The sequence below is a fragment of the Myotis brandtii genome, unplaced genomic scaffold (assembly GCF_000412655.1).
Source record: "Myotis brandtii unplaced genomic scaffold, ASM41265v1 scaffold34, whole genome shotgun sequence".
NCBI classification, from domain to species: Eukaryota; Metazoa; Chordata; class Mammalia; order Chiroptera; family Vespertilionidae; genus Myotis; species Myotis brandtii.
Window position 1 is genome coordinate 4,371,603 of NW_005363098.1, and position 25,502 is coordinate 4,397,104.

Genomic DNA, 25,502 nt, shown 5'->3' on the forward strand with positions numbered 1-25,502 from the left:
ACATTAGGCTGAATCTTGGTGAAGATTGTGATGTGATATGTCAGTTGTCTGCTCAGAGCATGGAGGTCTAGTACATTCACTGGCCATTTGTGCAGTGTGGGTGCAGACATTGTTGATCCGCCTGCCAAAGCAGAGTGGGCGAGCTGGGCCGGGCACAGGATGGGGAGCCTCCCAGGTGTGCCACTCCGGTTCTGCCAGTTACTTGAACCTTGGGCAGGTCTCCCAGCTTCCCTGGGCTTCAGTTTCCATGTCCATCAAATGAAAGTACAAATATCTGCTTCTGAGAATTGTTCTAAGTTCCAAGAGTAATGCCTGGCATGTGGGGGGAGGGGGGAGGGGAGCCAAGTAAATGAAAAGTATTATTTTTGCACATGCAATTTAAGGTTGTTAGATTTTACCTAGTATCCTCTCAAACAATTTAACTCGCTGCTGCCCACTGATCTCCTGTATTAAGAACAAACTCAGTCTCAAATTCAAAACCTCCCACCCCCAGCCAAGGGACCCCTGTCTGCTTGCCTGGGCACCACGCAGAGAGGAGAAAGGCCCAGACCTGGGTCTGATTCTGGCCCTGATTCTCTTTGCCAGCTGGGCAACTGACTTACCCTTTCTTAACCTGGTTCCCTCCTCTGGAAAACAAAGGGGATGAAATATTACCTAACTCTTAAGGTTGTTTTGGCATTGAAAGAGAGAATTCTTGTAATATGCTGGCACTTGGCTGTGTATAGTAAGTGCTCAGTTCATGGTAGCTGGTATTTTACTGTTATTATCAATCATCATCATCTCTACCTGTGATTGTCCTGAGTATTTCCCTAGGGATATTTCCCTCCAACTATTGGCTTTGAATTCTTAGCTCCCACCCTGTAAGGCAGCGGTTCTCAACCTGTGGTTTGTGACCCCTTTGGCAGTTGAACGACCCTTTCACAGGGGTCGCCTAAGACCATCCTGCATATCAGATATTTACATTACGATTCATAACAGTAGCAACATTACAGTTATGAAGTAGCAATGAAAATAATTTTATGGTTGGGTCACAACATGAGGAACTGTATTTAAAGGGCCAGAAGGTTGAGAACCACTGAATCTGCTCTCTCCTCTTAAACGTTTGTGAAGTGCTTAGAACAGTGCCTGGCAAGCAGCACTGCGTCCAAGATTATTAATGAAGTAAACATGGTGGGTTATGACCAAATCCAGCTTCTTACTGTTTGGCTTGAGTGACTTCGGGGTGTGAGGCGGTAGAGTGAGTGATGGTTAAGGCTGTGGACTCTGAGGCTAGACCTCCCTGGGTTCCAGCCCCAACATCCCCACTTCCTCATCTGTGCAATTTTGGGTAACTTATCTAACCTCTCAGTTCTTCAGTTTCCTTCATAAAATGGGGATTAAAACACACACACACACACACCCTACCAAATAGGGGTTGTGACAATTAAACAAATTAATAAATTAACACACAAGATGGGCAATGTAGGTGTTGCTAATTAACATATTCATGGTGGTAGTATAGAAGTCATAGTTAACCTAAGGAGTTAAGAACATGGTAAGTAAAGAGCTCAAAAGCCTGATTGCCTCATTTTGAATCCCAGCCTTCTATTCATTGACCGTATGATTCAGTGAAGATTATTTAACCTCTCTGTGTTCAGTTTCTTCATCTGTAACATGGGGATGCTTAACACACATGTCACTTGGTAAGGATTAAAGTGGTACATGTGAAGGCTTAGAACAGTGCAGGCACATGATAAGGACTCCGTAACTGTGACTATTGTTGTTGTCAGTACCAAGCAAGTTAGGGAAAGTCAGAGGAAGAGAGGTATGTTTCCGTTTTCATCACCCAGGCTGAAGTGTCCCATAGCAGTTTGGAGTTTGAAGCTCAGCAAAGAAGTCAGGGCTAGACATCAATTTGGAAATGAAATGCATAGAGAAGTTGCTTTAAAGCGTGCATTTCAATGAAATGTCCAAGATAGGAGTTGTGATTCTGGGAGGAATGGATGGGGAATGGAAGCAGGAGGAAGGAGCAGGCATTGTCTGAGCCAGGCAGTGTGCAGTCCACTTCTGTGTCATCTTATTTAAAATCTTTAGCAAGTATCATATACTTTCAGTTCTCAATGTCCCCACAGGGTAATGCGCCTACTGCAGCATCAGGTGTGGTGTGCTGGAGTCAGCTTATCCTGGTTCTCACACCACCTCCCAACTCTGTTCAGTGACTCCACGTTGGTAGCTCTAAATCAGTGAGTGGGAGTGGGGGGGGGGGGACATTTATATCCAGAAATGGGCAAGTGCTACAAATCAGAGCTCCTCTCCAGCCCCCGACCCCTGCCCCTCAAGAGCTAAATTGCCAAGACAACATCAATTATCCTTCCCATAGAAAGAATGGAGTCTCAGAGGGCTGGTGTAGGAGCCCAAGCTGTCTGTGACTCTCAGGCCTATGCCTTTTCAATTGCACAATAGCTCCTCTTCACCTAAAATGTCCTTTAACTACTGTAGTTTTTCAAAGTTGAGGAATTTGATACCTCCCACGCCTGTAAACTTAATGATATGCCCACAGTGAATGAGTTATTGTGTTTCTCTAATATTGTATTGCAAAACAGTCCTGAATGAGTTTAGGGAAGTAGCTTAGAGCATCTGTTGACGGTGATTCCTTGAAACACAGAGATTATTTTCCCCTATAGTGTCAAGTTTGCTGACTAGAAGCCACCAGCTGGTTTAGTCAGCTATTAAAGAAAGTCACTGAACAAAAGAGAGGCCAGAAGACATGGGAGGGAGTGAAAGAATTACAGTTGAATTGTTGCAAATGATGCAATGAATACACCATACCTTAGTGAGTGCATGGGAAGTGAACGAAGCACTCATTTGTACTCTAGAGCAGTGAGCTTTTTTTCCATGTAAAATCACTTAGCGTGAGTTCAGAAGTTTTACGGGAAGTAGGGCATTTTACGCCCTTTCCCCTGCCTCACCTCTGCAAACCACCACCTCCCCTCCCTGGAATCTTGGAGGAAGGAGACGGTACTAATTTGGCATCTGAGGTCATTATAGGCACCCTGCCCTCACCCACCTTGAGCATCTCATCCTTGGGAACTGTTCTTGCATGTCAAGTGGGAAAAGATGCCTATAATATTTACCAAGTCCTAGCTAGGCACAGTGCTGTGTTGTAGGGTGCAACAGGACAGATGTTACCCCTGCCCTAGGGGAGTTCACATTTTAGTGAGGGAGACAGACAGTTACACAATGAAAATACTGTGTGATAAGGAATAGAATAATCTAAAGAATTAGATTATTGTAAACCCAAAGGGTAATTATCCGCACTCACCTCAGAAATCTAGCATTCTAAAGTCCAATTAGAAGGAAGCATTGTGTGTATCAGAAAAAAAATGTATTATGTGAATCTCCTAATCTCCTGGTCAAGAGAACCCAGATTTTAGTCTTCCCTCTGTCTCTACTGCCTTTGTGATGTGTCTAGTTTCAATTTTGCATCTCCAAAATGGACCAATAGAGAATATGTATCATGTTAACTCCTGGGGTTATAAGGCGTGCACGAGAGAAAGTATATGAAAGTGCTTAAGTATTATGGAACATTTCATTTTCCCATGACTTAATGTGGGTTGTCATTTACACAGTCATTAATAATTCATTCAGGCACTTACTCACTCAACAAACATTTGTGAAGCTCCTACTGGAAGATCTTGTGTTAGACCTTATGTTTGGCTCACTTTCATCTCTTGCTTTATCCCGTTCTAAGTATCTTGATTTACTGAACATGAATTTTCCCATTAAGTCGTGGGGGTTGGGGGGGAGGCTTATAGTTATTGATCCTCTATTTCAGTCCAGGGTCCTATTACCTGGTTACCTTACTTCTGTAATCTTCCTGGAGGCGTGGGTGGAAGTGAGTACAGTTTAACATATGGGAAAAACAAGTTTAATGCTCCTATGGCATTGTTGCCAAAGTATTTATAATTATTTTTAAAACTCAGGTTACTTGCTTTACTAGCCAAATGTAACCATCAAATGAAATCTTTTACATCAAAGTAGCAGGAAAAGATTTTGTAAGTACTTCTTGTGTTTTGTGTTACATTTACATTTGTTATGAAAGAACTAATTTTCATTTATACTTAGGATACTTTGGGGGAATTTTTCTGTAGGCTAAATAGAATTTACTAAAAATCTTGAAGTGTAAAGCATGACCCCAAATTATTTCTAACTTCTGGAATTTTTATTTTTTTTATTTTGGTCTCAAGACATTTTATCAACCCTTGGACTTTGAGCATTTCAGTATAATGATAGATAATATGCTGTAGTTCTGCATCATTACTCAACATCAAGATTTTCCTAGTTTAACTGCTAGTAAAAAATAGGATTTAGTTGTCCCTCTAGAGCAGGGGTGGGGCACCTTTTTTCTGCCAAGGGCCATTTGAATATTTATAACATCATTCGCAGGCCATACACAATTATCAACTTAAAAGTTATGTTGCTATGGAAAAAGCTCCTAGATTGATTGAATTTCGAGTCCTGCCTGCAGTTGCCTTGGCAGGGCCAGACCAAATGATAAGGCTGGGCCTGCAGGCCAGATGTCCCTCACCCCTGCTGTAGAGTATACTGCTGGTTTTCTTTAATCCTCAGGAGTAGTGTTGTGATCCTGCTGTGCTTAAAAAACACAAATAGAGGTTTTAAAAAGATGATGATCAATAACTCTGACAAGACTAAAGGTGCTCATTAGAATCAGGAGTTGGCCCTGGCAGGTGTGTCTTAGTTGGTTGAGTGTCCTCCCATGCACCAAAAGGTTGCTGGATCCCCAATAGGGGACGTGCAGGAGACAGCCGATCTATGTTTCCCTCTTCCCTTCCTCTCTTTCTAAAATCAATAAAAACATATTTTAAAATAAACTTCAAAAAAAGAAAAGAATCAAGAGATATTACCAGTAATGCAACCCCAGCTACCTGTAAACTGAGCCATGTAATTTAAGGAAACAGATTTTTTTCAAACAAATATTAAAATGGCAATACCTATTCCATGTAGCTCTTTTAAAAATGTATAAGTAATCTCGCACTAACATATGTGCCTCCAACCCTGTGATTTTATTTGCATGTTGGGCAACAGACTCAAGCTCTAGTTAACTTGAGACCAAGCCTAAGAGCTGGGCCAGCACATCCCATGGAGCTCAGTACAGGTTGGAGAAAAAGTGTTGGCCTGGCAGTGTGGCCTTTTGCAGCAGTTCCATCACTCTCATGACCCAGTATTGGCAGGTACTGAGCATCTCACATTCATTTCATACTGGGCAGCATCTTTCTTTGCCTTGTTCTGAATGGTATTGATGTGGAGTCTAGCTAAATGTCTTCCCAAGTTTCTCATTTATACTGAGGTTCGAAAGGTGTTTATTTCTGCAAAGAAAAAAAAGGGCTAGTATTTTTCTTCCTCCAACATCACCTTTATATCTTCAGAAGAAAAATATCTTCGACTGAGTAAGGCACCCCTTAACTTCTAATAAGCACTATTCTCACCATTTTTTCTTCCTTTCAAACATCAGCTGCGGCTGACTACAGAACCTTTTCTCAGTTGAGTAGACTTTGTCCTTAGGAGAAGGGAGAAAAGGTTAAATGAAAGAGGGAAGCAGCAGGTTTTTGTCCCCTACCGGGACCAGAGAACAAGCAAACCAATGTTCATCGTCTAGTCTGTTTCGGTGCTTTTTCTTTTTCTCCCCATTTTCAATATTTCTTACCCAGCTTGTTTGCCCTCTCAACCATGGTGCACTCCAATTTTACATAAACCAGGACCTAGAACAGCCTGTTTAGATTCCAGTGCATTTGTAGGACTCTTGCTTTTTTATTGTGTTTCTTTACTTGAGCCTCAGTTCCTCATCTTGCTAATGTCCATGCTTTTCTTTATCAAAGTTGTTTTTAAAAAATATATGTTTTCCTTCATTTTACAGAGAGAGAATGACAGAGGGAGAGAGAGAGAAACATCAATATGAGAGAAAAACATTGATCAGCTACCTTCTGCACGCCCCCACTGGGGACCAAGCCCAAAACCTGGGCATCAAACTGGCAACTATTTGGTGCACGGGGTGATGCTCAACCAACTGAGCCACACCAGCTAGAGCTGTTTATCAAAATTTTTGATAAGTTAAGTTTTTATTCTTGAGAGACCCTGCCCTTACCCCCACTGCCTTTTAAACTGAGCATTTTAGAATAATTGTTTCTTGTCCTAGTCCTTCAGTTTTCCTGTATCATTAACCATCTGTTATTGAGCTATCAGAGGGAATGACCAAAAACTAGTACCAGCCCTAGCTGGTTTGGCTTAGTGGATAGAGCATCGGCCTAGGGCCTGAAGGGTCCCGGGTTCAATTCCAGTCAAGGGCATATGCCCAGATCGTGGGCTTGATCCCCAGTAGGGGGTGTGCAAAAGGCAGCCAATCAATTGTTGTCTCTCATCAATGATGTTTCTAGCTCTCTCTCCCTCTCTCCCTTTCTCTCTGAAATCAATAAAAAATATATTTAAAAAACAGTAACAACAAAAACTAGTACCATGTTGGCACATACCTCCCTCAAGGACAACCCCTTACCCTGCCCCCCACCATTAGGTACCAACACACGATTTAAAAAGAGTGTTAGCCTGGCCAGTGTGGCTCAGTGGTTAAGTGTCAACCCAGGAACCAAGAGGTTGCCAGTTGGATTCCTAGTCAGGACACATGCCTGGGTTGTGGGCTCGATCCCCAGTAGGGGTGCATGCAAGAAAGCACTGAAAGTCAAATGTCCAGGTTTCTTCTAAGAGCTGCTAAGTGAGAGGGTGGGATTTGGGCAGAGCTCTAAAATAAGGCTCTCTCCTATTACATATCCTCAATTATAATGTTAGTTTTTATTTTTGTCTTTGTGGAATCTACTAGTAAAACTATTTTAATCATGTTAATGTACAGCTACAACTTCATAAGAGAAGATTGGCATTTGCCTAAAGGAGATTTTGTGAAGATTTGATTGGTCTGAAAGAGAGGTTTAGTAGCTGATGGATTAGGTCATGGAGAGGGGGATTCTCTATTTTTTCTCTTTTTTAAAAGTATAATTTAAAAATAATGCATTCTCAGGTTACCTATGGAAACCTGAAGTATTCTCTTGCTGAAATTGAGCAATCTAATTCTCTATTGCTTAATTTATGTCATGTTATCATTTATTTTTAGGCACCAAAGGAAGAAATAAAGGAGAGTTTACAAATCTTCAAGGGGTAGCTGCATCTACAAGTGGGAAGATATTAATTGCAGACAGTAACAACCAGTGTGTGCAGGTATGGCCCCTGATTGTATACCTTTGACCCCTGGTGGTGATAAAATAGGTACAGTTGTATATTTTCCCTCTTAAGACTTGAGGTACTTGGTACCAGGGAAGATTATAATGTGTGCATAGACTTCCCTTCAAATGGAACTTGCAGGTTCTGACCTGCAGTGCAGATGACAGAGTTTCTGGCCTATTTCTTCGTCACTCATTTCTGTACGAATTCTCATTCTAATGACTGTAATTTGTTTTACAGATATTCTCCAATGATGGCCAGTTCAAAAGTCGTTTTGGCATACGAGGACGCTCCCCTGGGCAGCTGCAGCGGCCCACAGGGGTGGCTGTGCATCCCAGTGGGGACATCATTATTGCAGATTACGATAATAAATGGGTTAGCATTTTCTCTTCAGATGGGAAGTTCAAGGTAAGATTAACTACTGATTAACCACTAAACAGTAGAGAGAAGGAATGGGAAATATAAAATGAAATTGTCTTTTTTCCTTTCTGAGATCCAATAAAATATTCAATAGTTCTTCATATACAAAGACATCTTGACTGTTTCACATCTAAGTTTTATGAAGTGAGAGTAACAATGATATTGTCATAAATCTACTTCTATGTATCCTACATGTGGCTTCATTTTATAAAGCAGTTAGGTTACCCAGTCAATTTTTGTTTATATACTAGGTTTAAGGGTTAGTAAGAGGCAACTTATATTTTCAAAAATAACCTACACATTGTCATTGATGAAGTGCCTTCTACTTTCCCAGACCTGTGATAGGTAGATGTGAGAAACAGAATTATAAGACACAATCCCTACCTTTTAGAAATATACAAGCCCTATACACAAGAAAAAAAGACCAATACACAAGAAATGACCAAAAGAAAAATTCATGTCAGCCTTTATTTGGTCATACAATGTTTGGTACAATCTACAAATAGAGTGTTAAAGTATAGGATATAAGAACTGGAAAGAAAAGAAAATGAAGGCTGGCTTCATGGAGAAAATACAAATTGAGCTGCACTTTGAGGGGTCCCATCATTTGACATATCTGCTGTCACTCCCGGCATCATTTCTGTTTCTTGGGCAAGTCACCTTAAAGAGCTCTCTGTTGATAACTGAAATCTTTACCTTAAGGTGCCATCAAAGAGTATTATCCCATTTTCCGCACTGTTCCCAAGAAGATTATGAGACACTTTGTCAAAGGTGTTTTTGAAAGCCATCTCTACCCCCCAACCAGCCTACAAGCTTCTTTTTCAGTTGCCAATACGGACTTTAACTCAGACAGACCAACCCATTGGTATCCCACCTCTGGGGCTTAGTAACTATTTGGCCTTTGGCCAATTATGTAACTTCCTTGAGCCTTGATCGCCTCATACTTCCATTTTGCATTTGGGATTTGGGTATCGATTAAATGAGATTTTATTTCTGGATCTTATATGTGCCTCATATGAAATAGGCATCAAGGGAACGTTCGTCACTGATGCTTTTAGGAACCTTGTCCAAAACCTGAAGTCTGTTCAGTTAGCCATGATTTGGGTCTCATGGCCTCATGCCGGCTCCTGGGGGTCATCCCTTCCTCATCTAAATGTTCAGAGCTGATGCTCTTCATAATCGAGCTAGAATCCTGAAGATTGCACGATGTTCACCCATTGGTCTCCATTGGAGAAATTTCTATTTTCCTTTTTAAAGTTGTTAGATCACTACAGTCATAGCATTTTTATTAAATAGGTTACATAATTATTAATCTTCAGACTGGAGCCTCTATTTGTGTAGGGCAGCATCTTTGCAATCTAGGAAAATTAAAAGCTATTGTTTTAAGTCTACCATATTGCACACAAGTCTTCAATTGCCCTTGATTTTTTTTGCCCCACTAGTAATGTAATGGCTTTGTATGATGGCCATGTACACAGAAAGGTCTCTTGCCTTTCTATATCTCTAACTTCCCTCCTTTTGTGTTTTCATAATTGTATTTGTAGTATTCCATACCCAAACATGACAATAGAATAAAAGCTATTCAGTGACCTCTTGAAAATATCTGTCTAGTTTGGAGACAACCCATAGTTTTTGTTTCATACTCTAGCAAATCCATAAACTGTCTTTTTAAATTCAGGATTAAATACACTAAGACAGGTATTGAAATAGGAGTTTTATATCTATTATATTAGAATATTTTACATTTACTATATTAAAACATTGAAACAGAAGAGAGAAGGGTTTCCTGAATTAAACATTTTTTTTTACTCAGTGGTTGAATATTCTATATGTAATAGACACTCTCCTGGAAGAATTGGATTCTCATGGTTGGAATACTATTGATAATAATTAGAATAAACATTGAAGAACACTCATGCCCCCTAGAGGATTTGGGAATGGACATGGTGTCGTTTCAACATACCATCCCCAACCCCTTTTGTTTATGATAGATCTAAAACATCTTGACTTACTATTCTGTTTAAGATGGGAGACACATTGTCAGGTCAAATGCTATAATTCTTATTTCACTTGGTAGAATCTAATACAGCTAAACTAGGATTGAAGGGAAGTGGAAGGAAAAGAGGTTTTGGTTCAACATTTAAGTTTTCTCTTTTAGATCTACACTAACTAGTTCTTAACTACATGATAGTATGGCAGTAATCCTTTACTTTCTGTTTTTAAGCTACAAAATTATCATCCACTTGGAATTATTATATGCCTGGGTCATTCTAAGTAACAACTAGTGTTCATAATGTTAGGTATTAATAATATTCTTGTTTTAATACTCAGAGTCTTCTCCCTTTTGATCTCTACTGACATATCTTCTATTCATACATGAAAGAAAGTACACAATTTCTTTGTAAGCTATTTTGTTATAGCACAGCAGTTCTCAACCTGTGGGTTGCGACCCCTTTGGGGGTCAAACAACCCTTTCACAAGGGTCGCCTAAGACCATCGGAAAACACATATATAATTACATATTGTTTTTGTGATTAATCACTATGCTTTAATTATGTTCAATTTGTAACAATGAAAATACATCCTGCATATCAGATATTTACATTACGATTCATAACAGTAGCAAAATTACAGTTATGAAGTAGCAACGAAAATAATTTGATGGTTGGGGGTCACCACAACATGAGGAACTGTATTAAAGGGTCGCGGCATTAGGAAGGTTGAGAACCACTGTTATAGTGTCTTTGATCTTTGGGCTAGATGCAGAATCAGAATCAAATTTATACGACATTCCCTTGCCAGAATGCCATTGTTTCCTTCCTAAGTAAATGCATGTCTTTTTTCTAAAGAGATCAGTTCTGAATCTCAGTCATTTATAAACTTCCAAGGATTAAAGGTTATACAAAGTCTGAACCCCTGCTATGGGAAAGTCCCAATCCTTCTTTTCATACTCTGTTTTTTGCCCATATCTTCATGTCTGTTAGGAAAGAAGATAACCCTGTGGGTCAGCTATGATACCAGCTGAGTAGGAAGAGGGAGAAGATTATCCTTATGCCATATGCTGTGGTTGACATTGTCCTTTATCCTTCAGAATCTGCATGACCCAGGAAGTAGATAACATAGTTGCCATTTTACAGATGAGAAAATTGAGGTTCAAACTGATGAAAGAATGAATGAATTTTGCTGTGAAATTTTGGTCCTGGTTAACTGGATGAACTGTGGTGTCAAAGGAATTAGAAAATCAGGAAGTGCTAGATTGGGGTTTCTTTTCATTTTTTTTTTTAATGGTGGAAATGAAGAAGATAAGTTTGGTTTTACATTGGTTGAGTTTAAGGTGAAACTTGTAAAATAGGCCAAACCGGCCAGGGTGTCACACTCCCTTTTTAGAAGGGAACTGTGACCCCCAGTTAAGGCGATTCCAGAATGTTTTTGGTGGTGATCCCTTTTGAAAAACAAGGATTTCAAATAAATATCAATAGCAGATAATAGATGTGACAAAGGCAACTTTCCAGGACAGAGATCATTGTGACATGAGTCACTGGGTCCGCTGCCTGAACATTCAGGTGAAGTTTTACTAAGAAAAATGTCTGCCTTTGTGTTCACTATAGTGTTTTAATCTTCTCTGCTGTACTTGCTTCTCACAGACAAAAATCGGATCGGGAAAGCTGATGGGACCCAAAGGGGTGTCTGTGGACCGCAACGGGCACATCATCGTGGTGGATAACAAGGCGTGCTGCGTGTTTATCTTCCAGCCAAACGGGAAGATAGTCACCAGGTTTGGTAGCCGAGGAAATGGGGACAGGCAGTTTGCAGGTACACTTGACGGTAATATGTAAACCCCCTTTTTTATGCCGCTTCTGCTCACATTTGCATGATGTCGGAGCATGTTGAAGACACCTCACCCCCAGTATGTTTTCTGGCTTTTGGAAAGATACTGGGGATGAAATCTAAGCAAAAAGCATGGTTCGGTGCTTCTCACTGATGCCCCCCACAGTAAGTTGAACTGTCATCCATGCGTGGTTTTGATTGGTGGCACTTCACAATTCAGAAGTCTAATTGTCGACTGTTAGTAGTAAATAAAATATATATTTTACAATAAAATATTTTTAAATAAGAATGTATTTAGGAACAGTGGAGTCACTCCTGTCTCCACCTAGCTGTAGCTTTATTTAAAGAGCCTCAGAATGAGAATTTTTCCATCTTGTTAAAAGGTGATGATGACAGAGCAGGTGTCCAGAGCATTTGCCTCGTATGGGAACGGCAGTCTCATTAATTTCTCTCTGGTTCACCACTTTGCAGGCACAAGCTTACTTAGTTTTTCATATCTGCGAGAAGAGGCTGAAAGCAGTTTGCTAAATTTCCTTCTTGCAAGGATGTTTTTGGCGCCTAACCTTAATTTGCATAATCTTTCTTTGTGCTTTGTCTCCAGTTCTGCCAGATTCTGAATGTCACCCAAAATTATAGAATGTGGGTTTTCTGCTCTACTTTATAAAAAATCTTATATGTTGGAGTCTTTTTTTCTCCAAGCTGAGAGTTACCATGCCTTTCCTCAGCGGGAATAGAAGACCCTAAAATGACTAACACGTGCTTAGGCAAGCTGGCAGCTGTGACATTCACATGGTGGTTCGGAGAATGAATTCTGATGCTTATGCTCATCCCTTCTCATTAGGGCTGCCGAACTCTTAGCTGGATCTGGAAGGAGTCAGAGTAGACAGTCACAGGTGTAGAGTGATAGAGATTCCATGTTATCTGGAGCCAGAAGTCTGGCTGAATGATCTTTCAAGGACTGAGGCTCACCGTCTTTGTTCTTTCTTAAGTAACTAAGTAATATATTGTTTCACAACTGCTATGTTGTCATAATCATTTTTTGTTGTTATGGTCATCTCATATTTTTTTCATCTTTATTGCAGGTCCCCATTTTGCAGCTGTAAATAGCAATAATGAAATTATTGTTACAGATTTCCATAACCATTCTGTCAAGGTACTATAAACACATGAATTGTTGTTACCTTTTAACTGCTTTGATTGAGAAATCCGTCTGGGAGAAAATAATGTAATGCTCACATATGTACATAGGACACAAATGGGGTTAACCTAAAAGAGCAGATTTTTGCTTCTCCTTAAAGATGCAGGTTTTAATTTGGACATCTACACTTTGGAGAGACAGAAAATTGAACAAAATGTGGTGGCAATAAGTTTCTTAATTTGAAATTATGTACATGGAGACAACTTGGAAATTAAATTTGAAAAAGCAATTGCTTGAACTTCAAGAGGCAGAACTTTCTGAAACTTAATATTTCATGGCTACTCAATAATTAAAACAAAACCACTTTTTCTATTTTCTGCATCATAAGGCCTTTCAAACAAAATTAGATATTAGAACTCTGCCACAACAAAAGATTTTGGGAGGGAAATAGCCTTAGCGTACATTCATATAGCATGTTTCATGCTTCTTAGAATGCTTTCACACAACTGATGTTCCAAAGAAAACATTGCCCACTCCTGTTCCCCAAATAGTATAGTACATCTTTCTTCTTCTTTTTTTTAAAAAAATATTTTTTTGTTGATATCAGAGAGGAAGGGAGAGGGAGAAAGAGATAGAAACATCAATGATGAGAGTGTATCACTGATTGGCTGCTTCCTGCACGCCACCCACTGGGAACTGAGCCTACAACCTGGGCATGTACCCTGACTGGTCCACACTCAACCACTGAGCCACACTGGTCAGTCGGGCCTGGTCTCTCTCTTTTTTTTCTTTTCTCTTTCATAGCCGTTGCCATGTAGCTTTTATGGATAGCTGGAGTTTTTTGTTTGTTTCCCATATAGCACAGAGCAGTTAGCAATAGTTCTGGATTCAGGTCACATCTCTTGATAAATGTAAAAATTATACCTATAGGTCAGGGCTAACAAGGGGTCTGGTTCATTCTTTACCTGTCTTCATTATATATTTTCTTTTGGTGGCAAAACAAGTAAGACTAGATTTGGCATTCTCCATCATTCCAAGACAAAGCAGAAGTACCTGAGCCATTTGGAATACGCCAAGGAAAACATTCTGACTCAGAGATGATGCAAACAGGCCAACAAAAGGTTATTTGTAGGACCTAAGAGAGAGCAGAGAATAATAAGTTGCATTCTTATGAGCACACTAACACTTCCATTGGTCTTTAAAGCTGGAATGCTTTATGTGAAAGGAGATAAAAAGAGTCAGGAGAGACTTTTAAAACATGGTTTCTTAGTAAAAGCTAGTTCTTGTCTGTGTCCTTTTCAAAGAACCAAAGAGGTAACTTGCTTACTTGGCAAGCAATTAATTCAGGAAGTGGTCAAGACTTTTTTTTCAAATCTTAAAGTAAGTTTAGACTTTAGAGTTGGAAGTATCTCACTTTCTCAAGGTAGGTACGTAAAAGAGAGCCATTTCCTGGTCACAGAGATGGCGAAAGGAGAATCTCTAAGAGGTCCTGAGATCTTCCTCAAATTAGATCTGCACTTAGATATAGTGAACTTCCTCAGTTTCATATTTCAGGAACCCTTACTCTCTTGGTGCCTTGGGGGTAATACCTTTGGATTATTAATGAGTATTTCCACACTGGTAGACTGCATAATAATGAAAGCTTAAAATAATATCCTTGCCTCAGCAGTTGAGCATTGCCCTAGGAACCAGGAGGTCATGGTTCGATTCCTGGTCAGGGCACATGCCCCGGTTTCAGGCTCAATCCCCAGTAGGGGGCATGCAGGAGGCAGCCGATTCATGATTCTCTCTCATCATTGATGTTTCTCTCTCTCCTTTCCTCTCTGATATCAATAAAGACATATATTTTTTAAAAAATAATAATAATATCCTGGAGACATTTCAAAACCATTAAGTATCTTCTGAATCATCAAGATAAAATTATGCTTACAATAGTTTTATCATTAAACACATATTCTCTCAAAATCAGTAATCTTTATTTGATACTTATACAGTCACACTCTAGTAATAAGAATGTTTAATTAACCACAACAACCCATTGCTTGCCCATATCAAATGAGAGAATTTGCTTAAGAGTTCTGTTTAGTTCCCAATTCTGTCAGCCTCCCTTCTCTCAGTAGTCTCAGGGTCATATAAACTCTCTATTTTAGATAAAATATATTCTGAAAAAAATATATTAAAAAGCCCTTTTTTATTTCTCACCTTCTGCTCGCTCTCTCTCCCTCTCTCTCTCTCCCTCACACACACACACACTCACTCACTCTCACACAATTTTCCCTGTTATAATTGTGAAATCCAGCCTATTCTTTCTTGTTACGTTGACTTAGTAAAATGGTAATAAATTCTGAGCATCTGGCCTAACAAAAAGCTCCTACTTTCTGACCCAACTTTGAATCATCATCTATCCTGTTAGAAATACAATGCTTATTCTTAAAATGTAGCTTTTTGTTTAAAGGCAGAAAGAATAATATTGTTGAAAATTATAGCTCTACTTTCTCATACTACCTTATATTTGTATATATTTTATAGTTTATAATGGAAGTATTTTTCACATAAGTATTCAATAACCAGATAAAAGCTAGAAAAAAAGAACTGATTTAACAAATGATAAATCAGATTTATACAGTAAATTGGGAACCCACAAGTGCAGTGGGAGTCTAGTTTGTAGATTTTTTTTAAAAGAATGTCTTAAATTATAGGTCTTGTTATAAATAACCTGCTCAGATAGATATTTTAAAATCCATAATGTTGGCTCAACTATTTTCATTTGAAATGAAATAATTTTAAAATATTTATACAGGTGTTTAATCAAGAAGGAGAATTCATGTTGAAGTTTGGTTCAAATGGAGAAGGAAATGGACAGTTTAATGCTCCAACGGGGGTAGCTGTGGATTCAAATGGAAACATCATTGTAGCCGACTGGGGAAACAGCAGGATCCAGGTAGATTAAAGTGCTGACTTATTTGTGTTGAGTGATTGGTATTTGTTAAAAGTGGAGGATTAACTGTCCCCAGACCTCAGTGTTTTTCACTCTCATTGGTTAGGTCATGAGACCATAGATAATCTCACAAGACTAAGGAAGGTGGAGATGAAAAATGCCAACATATTACCAGAGTGAAACCCTCTAAATCAGGTGTTTTTAACACGTATCCCACAGACCCCCAAAGAGTTTGTGGATAGAATTCTACACATGAGGTCCTTTGAACAAAAATATTATATTATTGTTTTTACTAACTTCTAATTAAAAATTATCATTTACTTTCATTATGAATATAGGCAATAATCACAGTAGTTTTTGTAATATCTATAACTTTGTCACCAAGAGAAATCACAGAAATGTTCTTGTTACAGTTGCAGACATCTCGAATTATCATTTATGCTCATTCAAAATTGTAGTTATTAGTAGGCCCATCACTATTTCTTGTTATTTAATGTATTAGTTTAAAAAGCACACATATTACTATAATTAAAATTTTGTAATATTTTTATTATATCTTAATATGATTGTTTTCCTTCATAATACCACATATTTTCTTTAATGTTTTGCTAAATAACCTGAGCCAAAGAGGAAATCTGAAGGAAAAATTTAAAATATATTGACTGAATGAAAATGCAAATATAGCATATCATATTTTGTGGCATGCAGCTAAAACAGTGCTGAAAGGGAAATTTCCCCCAAGCTTTGTGGAGATTGACATATAACATTGTGTTAGTTAGTGTACAATTGTTGATTTAATACTCCTATATATTGTTTAATGATTGCCACCATAGCATTACATGACATGATCATGTCACAGTCACATTGCTATCGGAGAAGTACATGAATGGGATTCCTCCATTGCTGGTGGGGTTCTTGGGGCGCCGCTGAAATGAGCGCTTTCAGAATTCCCCGTGGGAGAATGAGGTAGAAGACTTTATTTGTTTAGAGAAATATTTCTCAGTTTCCAATGTCCTATTTCCCTTAAACCAGTCCTAAAAGAGGAGCAGCTGTGGGTTCAGCAAAGCATGTCCAGAGCTTCCTTTCCATGTTGCAGCCGGGTCCAGTTCAACATTCAGGCTAATTAAAGTCCATTAGGCCATTCTGTGGATGAACGCAGGGGAACACGCCCCCTACAACAGGGGTCAGGTGCAAGCAGCAAGGGAGAGGCCAAGAGCCAAAAGGCGAGAACTCTCTTTGTTCAGAAGTTTAAATATTCAGTTTCGAGCCCTTGCAGTGGCCATGCCTATTCTGGCCAATTACTTGTTCCCAGGATGATTGACAGACAGGTAAGCACCTTCCCATGTCACTCAGACCTTATTGGGCAAGTGTCTAAACTGCCTTTGTCCAGTCCCTTTCCCCAGCGATCACCTGGGAACACTCACTTGCAGAGTCTTAAATGAGCAAAGCTGTATAAATGGAATGCTATATTATCTCGTCCTCCCTTTACTCCTTTCCTGTTACTAACAGCCAGGTTATTACAACAGTATCAACATCATTACCATTTCTTTTTTGTGGTGAGAACATTTAGGTCTACTCTCTTGGCAGCTTTCAAGTGCATAACACAGTATTGACTGTTATCACCGTCCTGTGCATTAGATCCCCAGAACTTACTCATCTTCTAACTGGAAGTTTGTACCCTTTGACCAACTTCTCCCCATTTCCCTCACCCCCCAGCCCTGGAAGCCACCACTCTGTCTGAGAGGGAAATTAATAGCACTAAATGCTTTCATTAGCAAAGAGGAAAAGTTGAACAATAATCTAAGCGCCCACCTCAAGAAGCTAGAGAGAGAGCAAAGCAAACTGAAAGCAAGCAGAAGGAAGGCAACAGTGAAGATAAGATCAAATTGATGAAATTCAAGATAGAAAAACAATAAAGTTGGTTCTTTGGGAAGATCAATAGAATTGACAAGCCTCTAGCAAGACTGACAAAGAAAGGGAGAAAAGAGACAAACTACTATCATATAGACTCTGCAGACTTCAAAGGGATAGTAAGGAAATTCTAAGAACAACTCCACACGCATCAATTTGACAACTTAGATGAAGTGGACCAACTCCTCAAAAAGGACAAACTCCACAACTCACCCAATATAAAATAAATGATTTGAATAGCCCTACAATGATTAAGGAAATTTAGCTCATAATTTTAAAACTCCCCCAAAATAAACCTCCAAACTCAGATGGTTTCACTTGAGAATGCTACCAAATATTTGAAGAAGGTTTAGCATCAGTTCTACACAATTTCTTCCAGAAAATAGACAACATAGGAACACTTTACAATTCACTTTTCAGCTTAGCTTCTCATGCCCTGATCCCAAAACCAGGCTAAGACAGCACAAAAAAGAAAACTACAGACCACATTCCTCATGAATATAGATGCAAAAATACTTAACAAAATATTATCAAATAGATTTCAGCCATAAATAAAAATCTCTCACCCTAGCTGGTTTGGCTCCGCAGATAGAGCAACGGCCTCCAGACTGAAAGGTCCTCGGTTCAATTCCAGTTAAGGGCACATGCCCGGGTTGTGAGCTCGATCCCCAGTAGGGGGTGTGCAGGAGGCAACCGATCAATGATTCTCTCTCATCATTGATGTTTCTATCTCTCCCTCTCCCTTCCTCTCTGAAATAAATTAACACATAATAAATTAATTAATTTTTAAAAAAACAAGTGTCATAAAAAAAATCTCTCCATGACTAAGTGGTGTTTATTCCAAGGGTGTATGACTCTTTCAGTATTTGAAAATCCATAAAAGAAAAGAAAAATAAATTGGACTTCATCAAAATTAAAAACTTTTGCCCTCTGAAAGATTCTGTTAACAGGATAAAAACATAAGCAATAGACTAGAAGAAAATATTTATAAATTTCATATATGACAAAGGATTTATACCTAGAATATATGTATAAAGATTCTCAGAATTTAACAGTAAAGGAACCAAATAATCCCACTAGAAAATGGGCAAAAGACATGGAGAGAAATTTCACTGAAGAGGACATACCCATGAAAAGATGTTCCATATCACTAGACATGAAGGAGTGCAAATTAAGACATGATGAGATATTACTACACATATTTTAGATAGCTAAAATTAAAAATATTGACAATGCCTAATGCTGGCAAGTATGCAGAGAAACTAGATCTCTTCGACATTGCTAGTAGGAATGTATAATGCCAGGCAGTCTTTAAAATCGTTTGACAGTTTCTTTAAAATATTGAAAATACATTTATCATACAACCCAGCAGTTGCATCCCTGGGTATTTATCCCAGAAAAATGAGAATGCATGTCCATACAAAGATGTGTACATTGTCATTCATAGAAACTTGGGTATAGTCCAAAACTGAAAATAACCAAGATGTTTGTTGACAGGTTAATGGCTAAACATACTGGTATGTCCATACTATGGAATATTACTCAGCAGTAAAAAGGAAGAGACTAATGATGTGCTCAACTGCTTAGATGCATCTCAGGGGCATCGTGCTGAGTGGAAAAAGCCACTGTCAAAAGATCACATACTGTATGATTCCATTTCTGTAACCTTCTTGAAATGTTAAAATCACAGAGAAGGAAGGCAGATTAGTGGTTGACAAGAGTTAGAGGTGGTGGGCGAAGGGAAGTATGTGGGACTATAAAGAGGCAGCATGAGGGAGATCTTTGTGAGGATGGAATAGTTCTGTGTGATGATTGTGGTGGTGGTTATATGAATCTATAATTTTGATAAAATGATATACAACTATACACATACATCCCAATGTCAGTTTGCTGGGTTTGCCATTGGGGGAAATTGGGGGAAGGGTACACAGGCTCCCTCTTGACTATCTTGGTGGCTTTCTGTGCATCTATAATTATTTCAAAATTAGAAGTTAGCAAAAACAAATTTAAAAGAAGAAGAATTTAAATATATTTTCATGATTTCAAAATAAAAAGAAGAATTTAAATATATTTTCATGATTTCAGAATAATAATATCATGAATGGCATTTGGCACTTTGGGTATAAAAAATAATAAAACTGCTTACATTCTGGAAAAAAATAACACTAAAACACTATTTTGAGACTGTACAGTCTATGTCAGACTGCCAAAAGGGGTCCATGATACAAAAAAAATTTTTTTTGACTTTTTTCTAAATTAAGAATAAAGCTGTTAAATTCTCAAACTGAAGAAGACTTCTTTTCTTCGTGTAGACACCTGCATGGATCTAAACATGCATTTACAGACGGGGCTATTCATCTTTGCCAATGTGGCCCTGTGCAATGCACGTGAGAACCCAGAGTGCACTGGTTAAACCTAGTAGCACTCAGATGCCTCTGAGGACAGCAATGGTCAGCAATTTAAATCTGTTATATGAATCTACTTCTCAGAAAAAGGGTTGAGACTATAAATGTAACACTAAATACTTTCATTTCTGAAATATATTTGTTCTGCTTAATTATCCCAGTGGGCATCTACATTTGAAAGAGGCCTTCTATGTCTGATGGTAAGCCAGAAACCAACAGGGAACCAAGTCACAAAGCACTTCTGTGTAGGACCACATATGATGAGCTGTGTTGTGACCCTCGTAGCACCTGCCTGGTTACACTGCCTTTCGGAACATCTGATGGGCCAAACACAATGGCCCAAAGACACCAGACTGGGCCTTGCAAAGAAGTGTTCCTGATCCTTTTATGTCATCATAGCAGAAGCTTACAGAACAAAAGACCACCTCCTATCCAAATGTACATGTTGAACCATGTACATGTTGATTTATTATAATTTACTCCTTTCTGAAAAGAAAAAGAATAATCTCTATTTCTCATCACATATTATGACTCAGGACCATTCTTATGTGATCGAGTGGCTTATTTTTCTCACTTATGATTGTGGATAAAAGAGGGATGTAAGGCTAGAAGGGGGAAATGTGAGGGTTTGAGTGAGAAATAAGACTGATTCATTTTTTAAGCACCATCCAGGGCAGTGGTCGCCAACCTTTGGACCTCACGGACCACCAGTGGTCCACGGACCACCGGTTGGCGACCGCTGATCCAGGGCATTCCCCTCCAATCTGTAAGAACATAAGTATGATCTGGTGACCAATGGCATGTTCTTTGTCAGTGACTCTCAGTGTGAGGAGAAAAAGCAAGGTAAGTGGAGGGAGGGGAGGTATTGTATATTTGATAGCGACCTAAACAAACCTAGATACACATGCTTTTACAAACATTAGTAAACTCCTATTTCTCAACGTATTATTATAACTTTTCCTGTAACACTCTGTCCTTTTTTGACAGGTTTTTGATGGAAGTGGATCATTTCTGTCCTACATTAACACATCCGCTGACCCACTCTATGGTCCCCAAGGCCTGGCCCTGACTTCAGATGGCCATGTTGTGGTTGCAGACTCTGGGAACCACTGTTTCAAGGTCTACCGGTACTTACAGTAACGGCGGGCAGCTGGACGGCCCCTGGCAAAGGTCTTGCACTATAAACTGGAATGGATTTCTCGCCGCGGGACCAGATTATACTAGACTTTTCATGCTAGAAGGAATCATTGGTGAATTTTCCAAGGTTATTTCTGAATGTAACAATTTACTTAAAAACTGCATATTTGATTTCTGTAATTGACCTTTAGGGTTAAAAAGAATCTATAAAAACCGCAAAGTTTTACACCTGTGAACTATGGCTTATAGGACAGGGATGTATGTAGTTAAACCAATTGTGCAAATCAAATAAGCGTTAAAAAAAAATACCTGGGAGATTTAAAGGTATTTGTTAAGCCTGTGAACGGTAGCCTTTGCGCAGAGCTTCCAAAAACAAAACAGAACAAAACAAACAAAATCTGTTGTAGTTATATACTTTAACCTCGGTCACAAGACCTGGGGAATCTTCTAACCTCACTTTTACACTTGGTATTACTCTTGTGACTTTTTTGGCTATCAGTAACTACATATAAATTACTTTAGAGAAAAAAAATAAGACCGTCTTGCAAAAATCCTCTCATCTGTGATTACCAGGCCTCTGAGTTGAGCACTTAAAAATAAATGCGAACTTTCTATCCTTCCTGGGTTAGATCAAAGATCCATTTTTGGGTTCTTTTCACCTTCTCTCTCCTAGTCACCTTGTATTGAAAAACAAAGTACATTTTTTTCAGGGAAACCTGAAACTCCTAATGCTTTGAAAAGCATATTCTAATAGTAATGCTACCTGTTGGTAAACCAACAGCCCAACTCCAGATCAATGCACTGGATGTAATCAAGAAAAAGTTAGTCATGTTTTATGTGCCATGTTCTCACATGTGTCTCTCCTCTTCCACTTCATGAAAGCGAAAGCTTTACCTCCTGCAAAATGTCAGCACATGTAGTAGGACACCAGTATCCTAGGACAGAGAGCCATAAGTAGCCCCTCGGAGGACGGATGGTGTCAGCCAAAGGCATGTGACTGAGTAATGGTTTCCCCTTAGAAAGCAAGTGTTACCAAAGTTGTGAAAGCGTTACAGGTAAGGGCATGTTATGGTTATTTATCATTGTCTAATGAATAGTAGAGGCATTAAAGGACTATGTATACATGATTAGGGTAAGGTAGAATGTATCATATATATCTATATAGATAGCTGAATCTTTGGTGTATTGAAATAGGCAGCCCTCTGAAAGACAGAAGCAGCGTCCAGCCTTTCTTCAGCACATTCCTTTTACGGAGCAGCTTCAAGCCGTCCTGTCCTAGTAGAACAAGCCCTAAAGCAGATTTAATCTTTGTCATTTTCCAGGAATGATGGTATCGGCTGACGTTACATCACAAAATGACCTTCTGGTCTTTCAAAAAAAACAAAAACAGGTCAAAAGAGAAAAGTTAAACTTGAATTACATTTAAACGAAGTATAAATGCATTTTGAGAAAAAGTAAGAATAATTTAGCTGGTTATTAATCTGTCATTGGTACTGTAAAATAAGATGTGGTTTATTTTCACTGTTTAATTTTCTACTCAGTTCTACCAAATAGGATGTCATGTTTGGCATTTTCGTTAATGACTTTGGGATCTTTTTCACTGAAAGCACCTTAGAACTGTACTATAAGAAAACATTTCCCATATGTATAATTATATGAATGTGATGTTTATTGCTTTTTAATTTATAATTCAGCCCCTCTCTTATATAGGAATTTTTTTAATTTAGAAGGGAAATCTAGCTACTTCCAATTGTCTATCAAATTTATGCCCAAATCAACCTCTGAAAAAAATTTTTTTCAGAAAGATTTACATTTAGATTTAGTACATCTTTAGTTAGGTAGAGTTTTCAAAATATTGAGGTTGTGATAAAATTATAAAATTTAGTAACATTTTTAGAATGTTAAGACACTGTTTCCTAACATGAGTTGAAATAAGTCTTTGAATTTAAATATTCATATTTAATGAGTGCCTACTAGAAGCCAGGCTGTTCTTGGCACTGGGGACTTAGTGATGGAGGAAACAGGCAAAATTCCTGCCCCCTTGGAACTTACACTCTAAGGAGGGAATTTCATTTTGCTCTTTATTAATATTCTGCATAAAAGATAAGCTAGACTTCTGATAGCTCCTAGACTATTTAAAAGAAACCTTTTAAAAATTGGTTAAATTCATTTTAGTTTATTTCCACAAGTAAAAAATGGCTTCCTATTTAGATTCTGTCACAGGCTATTGATATTAAGACTAGTTTACTTAAAGATTGGTTTGTTTTGGGTTTTTTTGTACAACATTTAAATTATATGTGTGAATTTAGAAATTGAGCAACTATCATACAGTATAATGCTGGATATCTCAATTAGTAGATTGAAGACAAAGCTATTTTTTTTTTTTTACATATGACTATTGGCACAAACTGGAATGGAAGAAAAGGTACTTTGATTCAGACCTGTTTATCTGTTACTAAAACACATGCACTCCAGGAAACACTATATTCCCCCCCCCCCCAAAAAAAATATGTAATCCTATATGTTAAAATATAAATAACATTTCATATTTGGATACATATGTGCATTTACTGTATTTCTTGGTAAGCATATTTTAGGGGGCAAAGTGCTGCTAAGATACAAATAGACAAGATTTAAGTGAAATTTTGTCACATTCTGTGGAAAATGGTTTCTGGTAAACTGAGAAGGAAATTTAAAAGTTAAGTGACTTTCTTCTGGGCTACCATTATTGCTTGATTTCTCTTTGTCAAGTGTACAGAACCTGTCATACATTCATGATAAGTAGCACTGAAAAATTATCCCTTCAAATTTCCCCTGGGCACTATGGTCAAATATTGCCAGTTAGAATGTAAAGGTCAGTGACAATGCATTTCTTCCCAATACAGACCTCCCCTGCTGGACATGGGTGGTAAAGATCACTTGACCATTCAGAAACACATGAATAAAAAGCCTTTATGACTTTGCCATTTCTTAGTGGTACTTAGTATTTTGCTCAAACGTTCATCTCCAGTAACGAAACAAGTCCCCAAGTTTCCTTATTTTCATTTATCCCTTGACTAGATTTGAGGCAAATAAATACTACAGGTCCATGAAACTAGAACACACTTGCTTCTACTACTAAATATACAGGGTATGTCCTAACATGGAATTAACTGGAATAGCAGTACACTAGCAAGTGACTGTGGATCCTTAACATTAAGGGGTTCACACAAACGCTTTGGCAGTGCCTACTGAGTTAATTGGAGGGAATGCCAAATACACGTCAGGTCATCTGTAGATTGCTTCAAATGGGAAAAACCTTTTTGTACATTTGGACTCTACAGTATCCTCTCTATTCACCAGCTCGTGAAAAGGAAGGAGTATTTTTAGTTTAACAATTTTTAAAAAGACCTTTCCAGGTAGGGTAAAACTAAAGCTATTTGCTGCAAACATGATCTAAGTTGTAATACTGTTGCATTCTCTAAACGTTGCAGGGTTTTAAAATTTACAATTACTTTAATATTTTTGATAACTAGGAATCTAGTATTGCCATAAAGGAACTAAGTGCCCATTAAAGATTTGTTTGGTATAAATAAATAATTTTTTTGTTTTGTTTTAAATGACAGTAAGCTACAAATCATGGTGTTAACCTTAAACTTTCCCAAGATGAATTGTGTGGCAGTGATCGTGTGGTTGGTTTGTGGAGAACGTATGAAAGCTATTAATATTGTAAAACCGATTGATAAATTGGCTATGTTGTTCCAATGAATGTACAGCATTTCCATTAACCTTTGAAAGCAGCACAGCCTTAAACGCAATGCTTTTGCTTTGTGACTCGGAATGTTTTGTCATTAACAAGAGTGTATTCTTGTAATATAATTCTTTATATCGTTCTCAAGTCTGGCCTTTCAATCCTATGTATGAGTAAACAGATTTTTTTGCTTCCTTTTTTTTCGTTTTAAATTTTGTACATTCCATCTGTATAGGTCTGTTTCATACGTTCTGTGTATAGAACACTGAGCCTCCTGCTCTCTGATGTTGATTCTGTTTGATGTATGCTCATTTGTTCTTTTATGAATCAAAATGCTGACTGCCTATTTAAAGAAAAGAATAAACGCTGTGCATCGGAGTGTTTGTATGTTCGTAGCTGCATACGTACCACAGTATTTTGGATGCTTTTAGTGTACAATAAAACTTTAATTCTGTCTTGAAACATAGGAGAAACAAGATTCATGCGTATTATCTTTACCATGCACAAAAAAAATCTCAAATCATTATAATAAAGCTTGTTTTCTCCGTTTCGAGGGTGAATGTTTGCTTATTTAACATAGTCTGTTTTCTAAGGTAGGGCAGCGAAGGGATGTTCTAGAATTTGTGGAAGGTAGCCATCCCGCCACCGAACACCTGATACTAGTCTAGTGAGAAGGTCCCGCCCCAGCCCGGCCGCCAGGGGTCGCTGCGCGCCTTCGGGGCGAAGGCCGGT

The 25,502-nt window shown here is 38.4% G+C and overlaps 1 protein-coding gene across 13 annotated transcripts in view; it reads left to right on the forward strand.

The window, feature by feature from the left end:
- TRIM2 (tripartite motif containing 2) overlaps positions 1-25,319 on the forward strand; it is a 129,955-nt gene extending 104,636 nt beyond the window's left edge. For all 13 annotated transcript variants that reach the window (XM_005871435.2, XM_005871431.2, XM_005871434.2 and 10 more), the window contains exons 7-12: positions 7,157-7,260; positions 7,504-7,671; positions 11,328-11,496; positions 12,594-12,664; positions 15,450-15,590; positions 20,891-25,319. In XM_005871435.2, coding sequence (XP_005871497.1) covers positions 7,157-7,260; positions 7,504-7,671; positions 11,328-11,496; positions 12,594-12,664; positions 15,450-15,590; positions 20,891-21,043 — 806 coding nt within the window. In that variant the 3' untranslated portion in view covers positions 21,044-25,319. The remainder of the gene's footprint in view (positions 1-7,156; positions 7,261-7,503; positions 7,672-11,327; positions 11,497-12,593; positions 12,665-15,449; positions 15,591-20,890) is intronic.
- Positions 25,320-25,502: the final 183 nt, after the last annotated feature.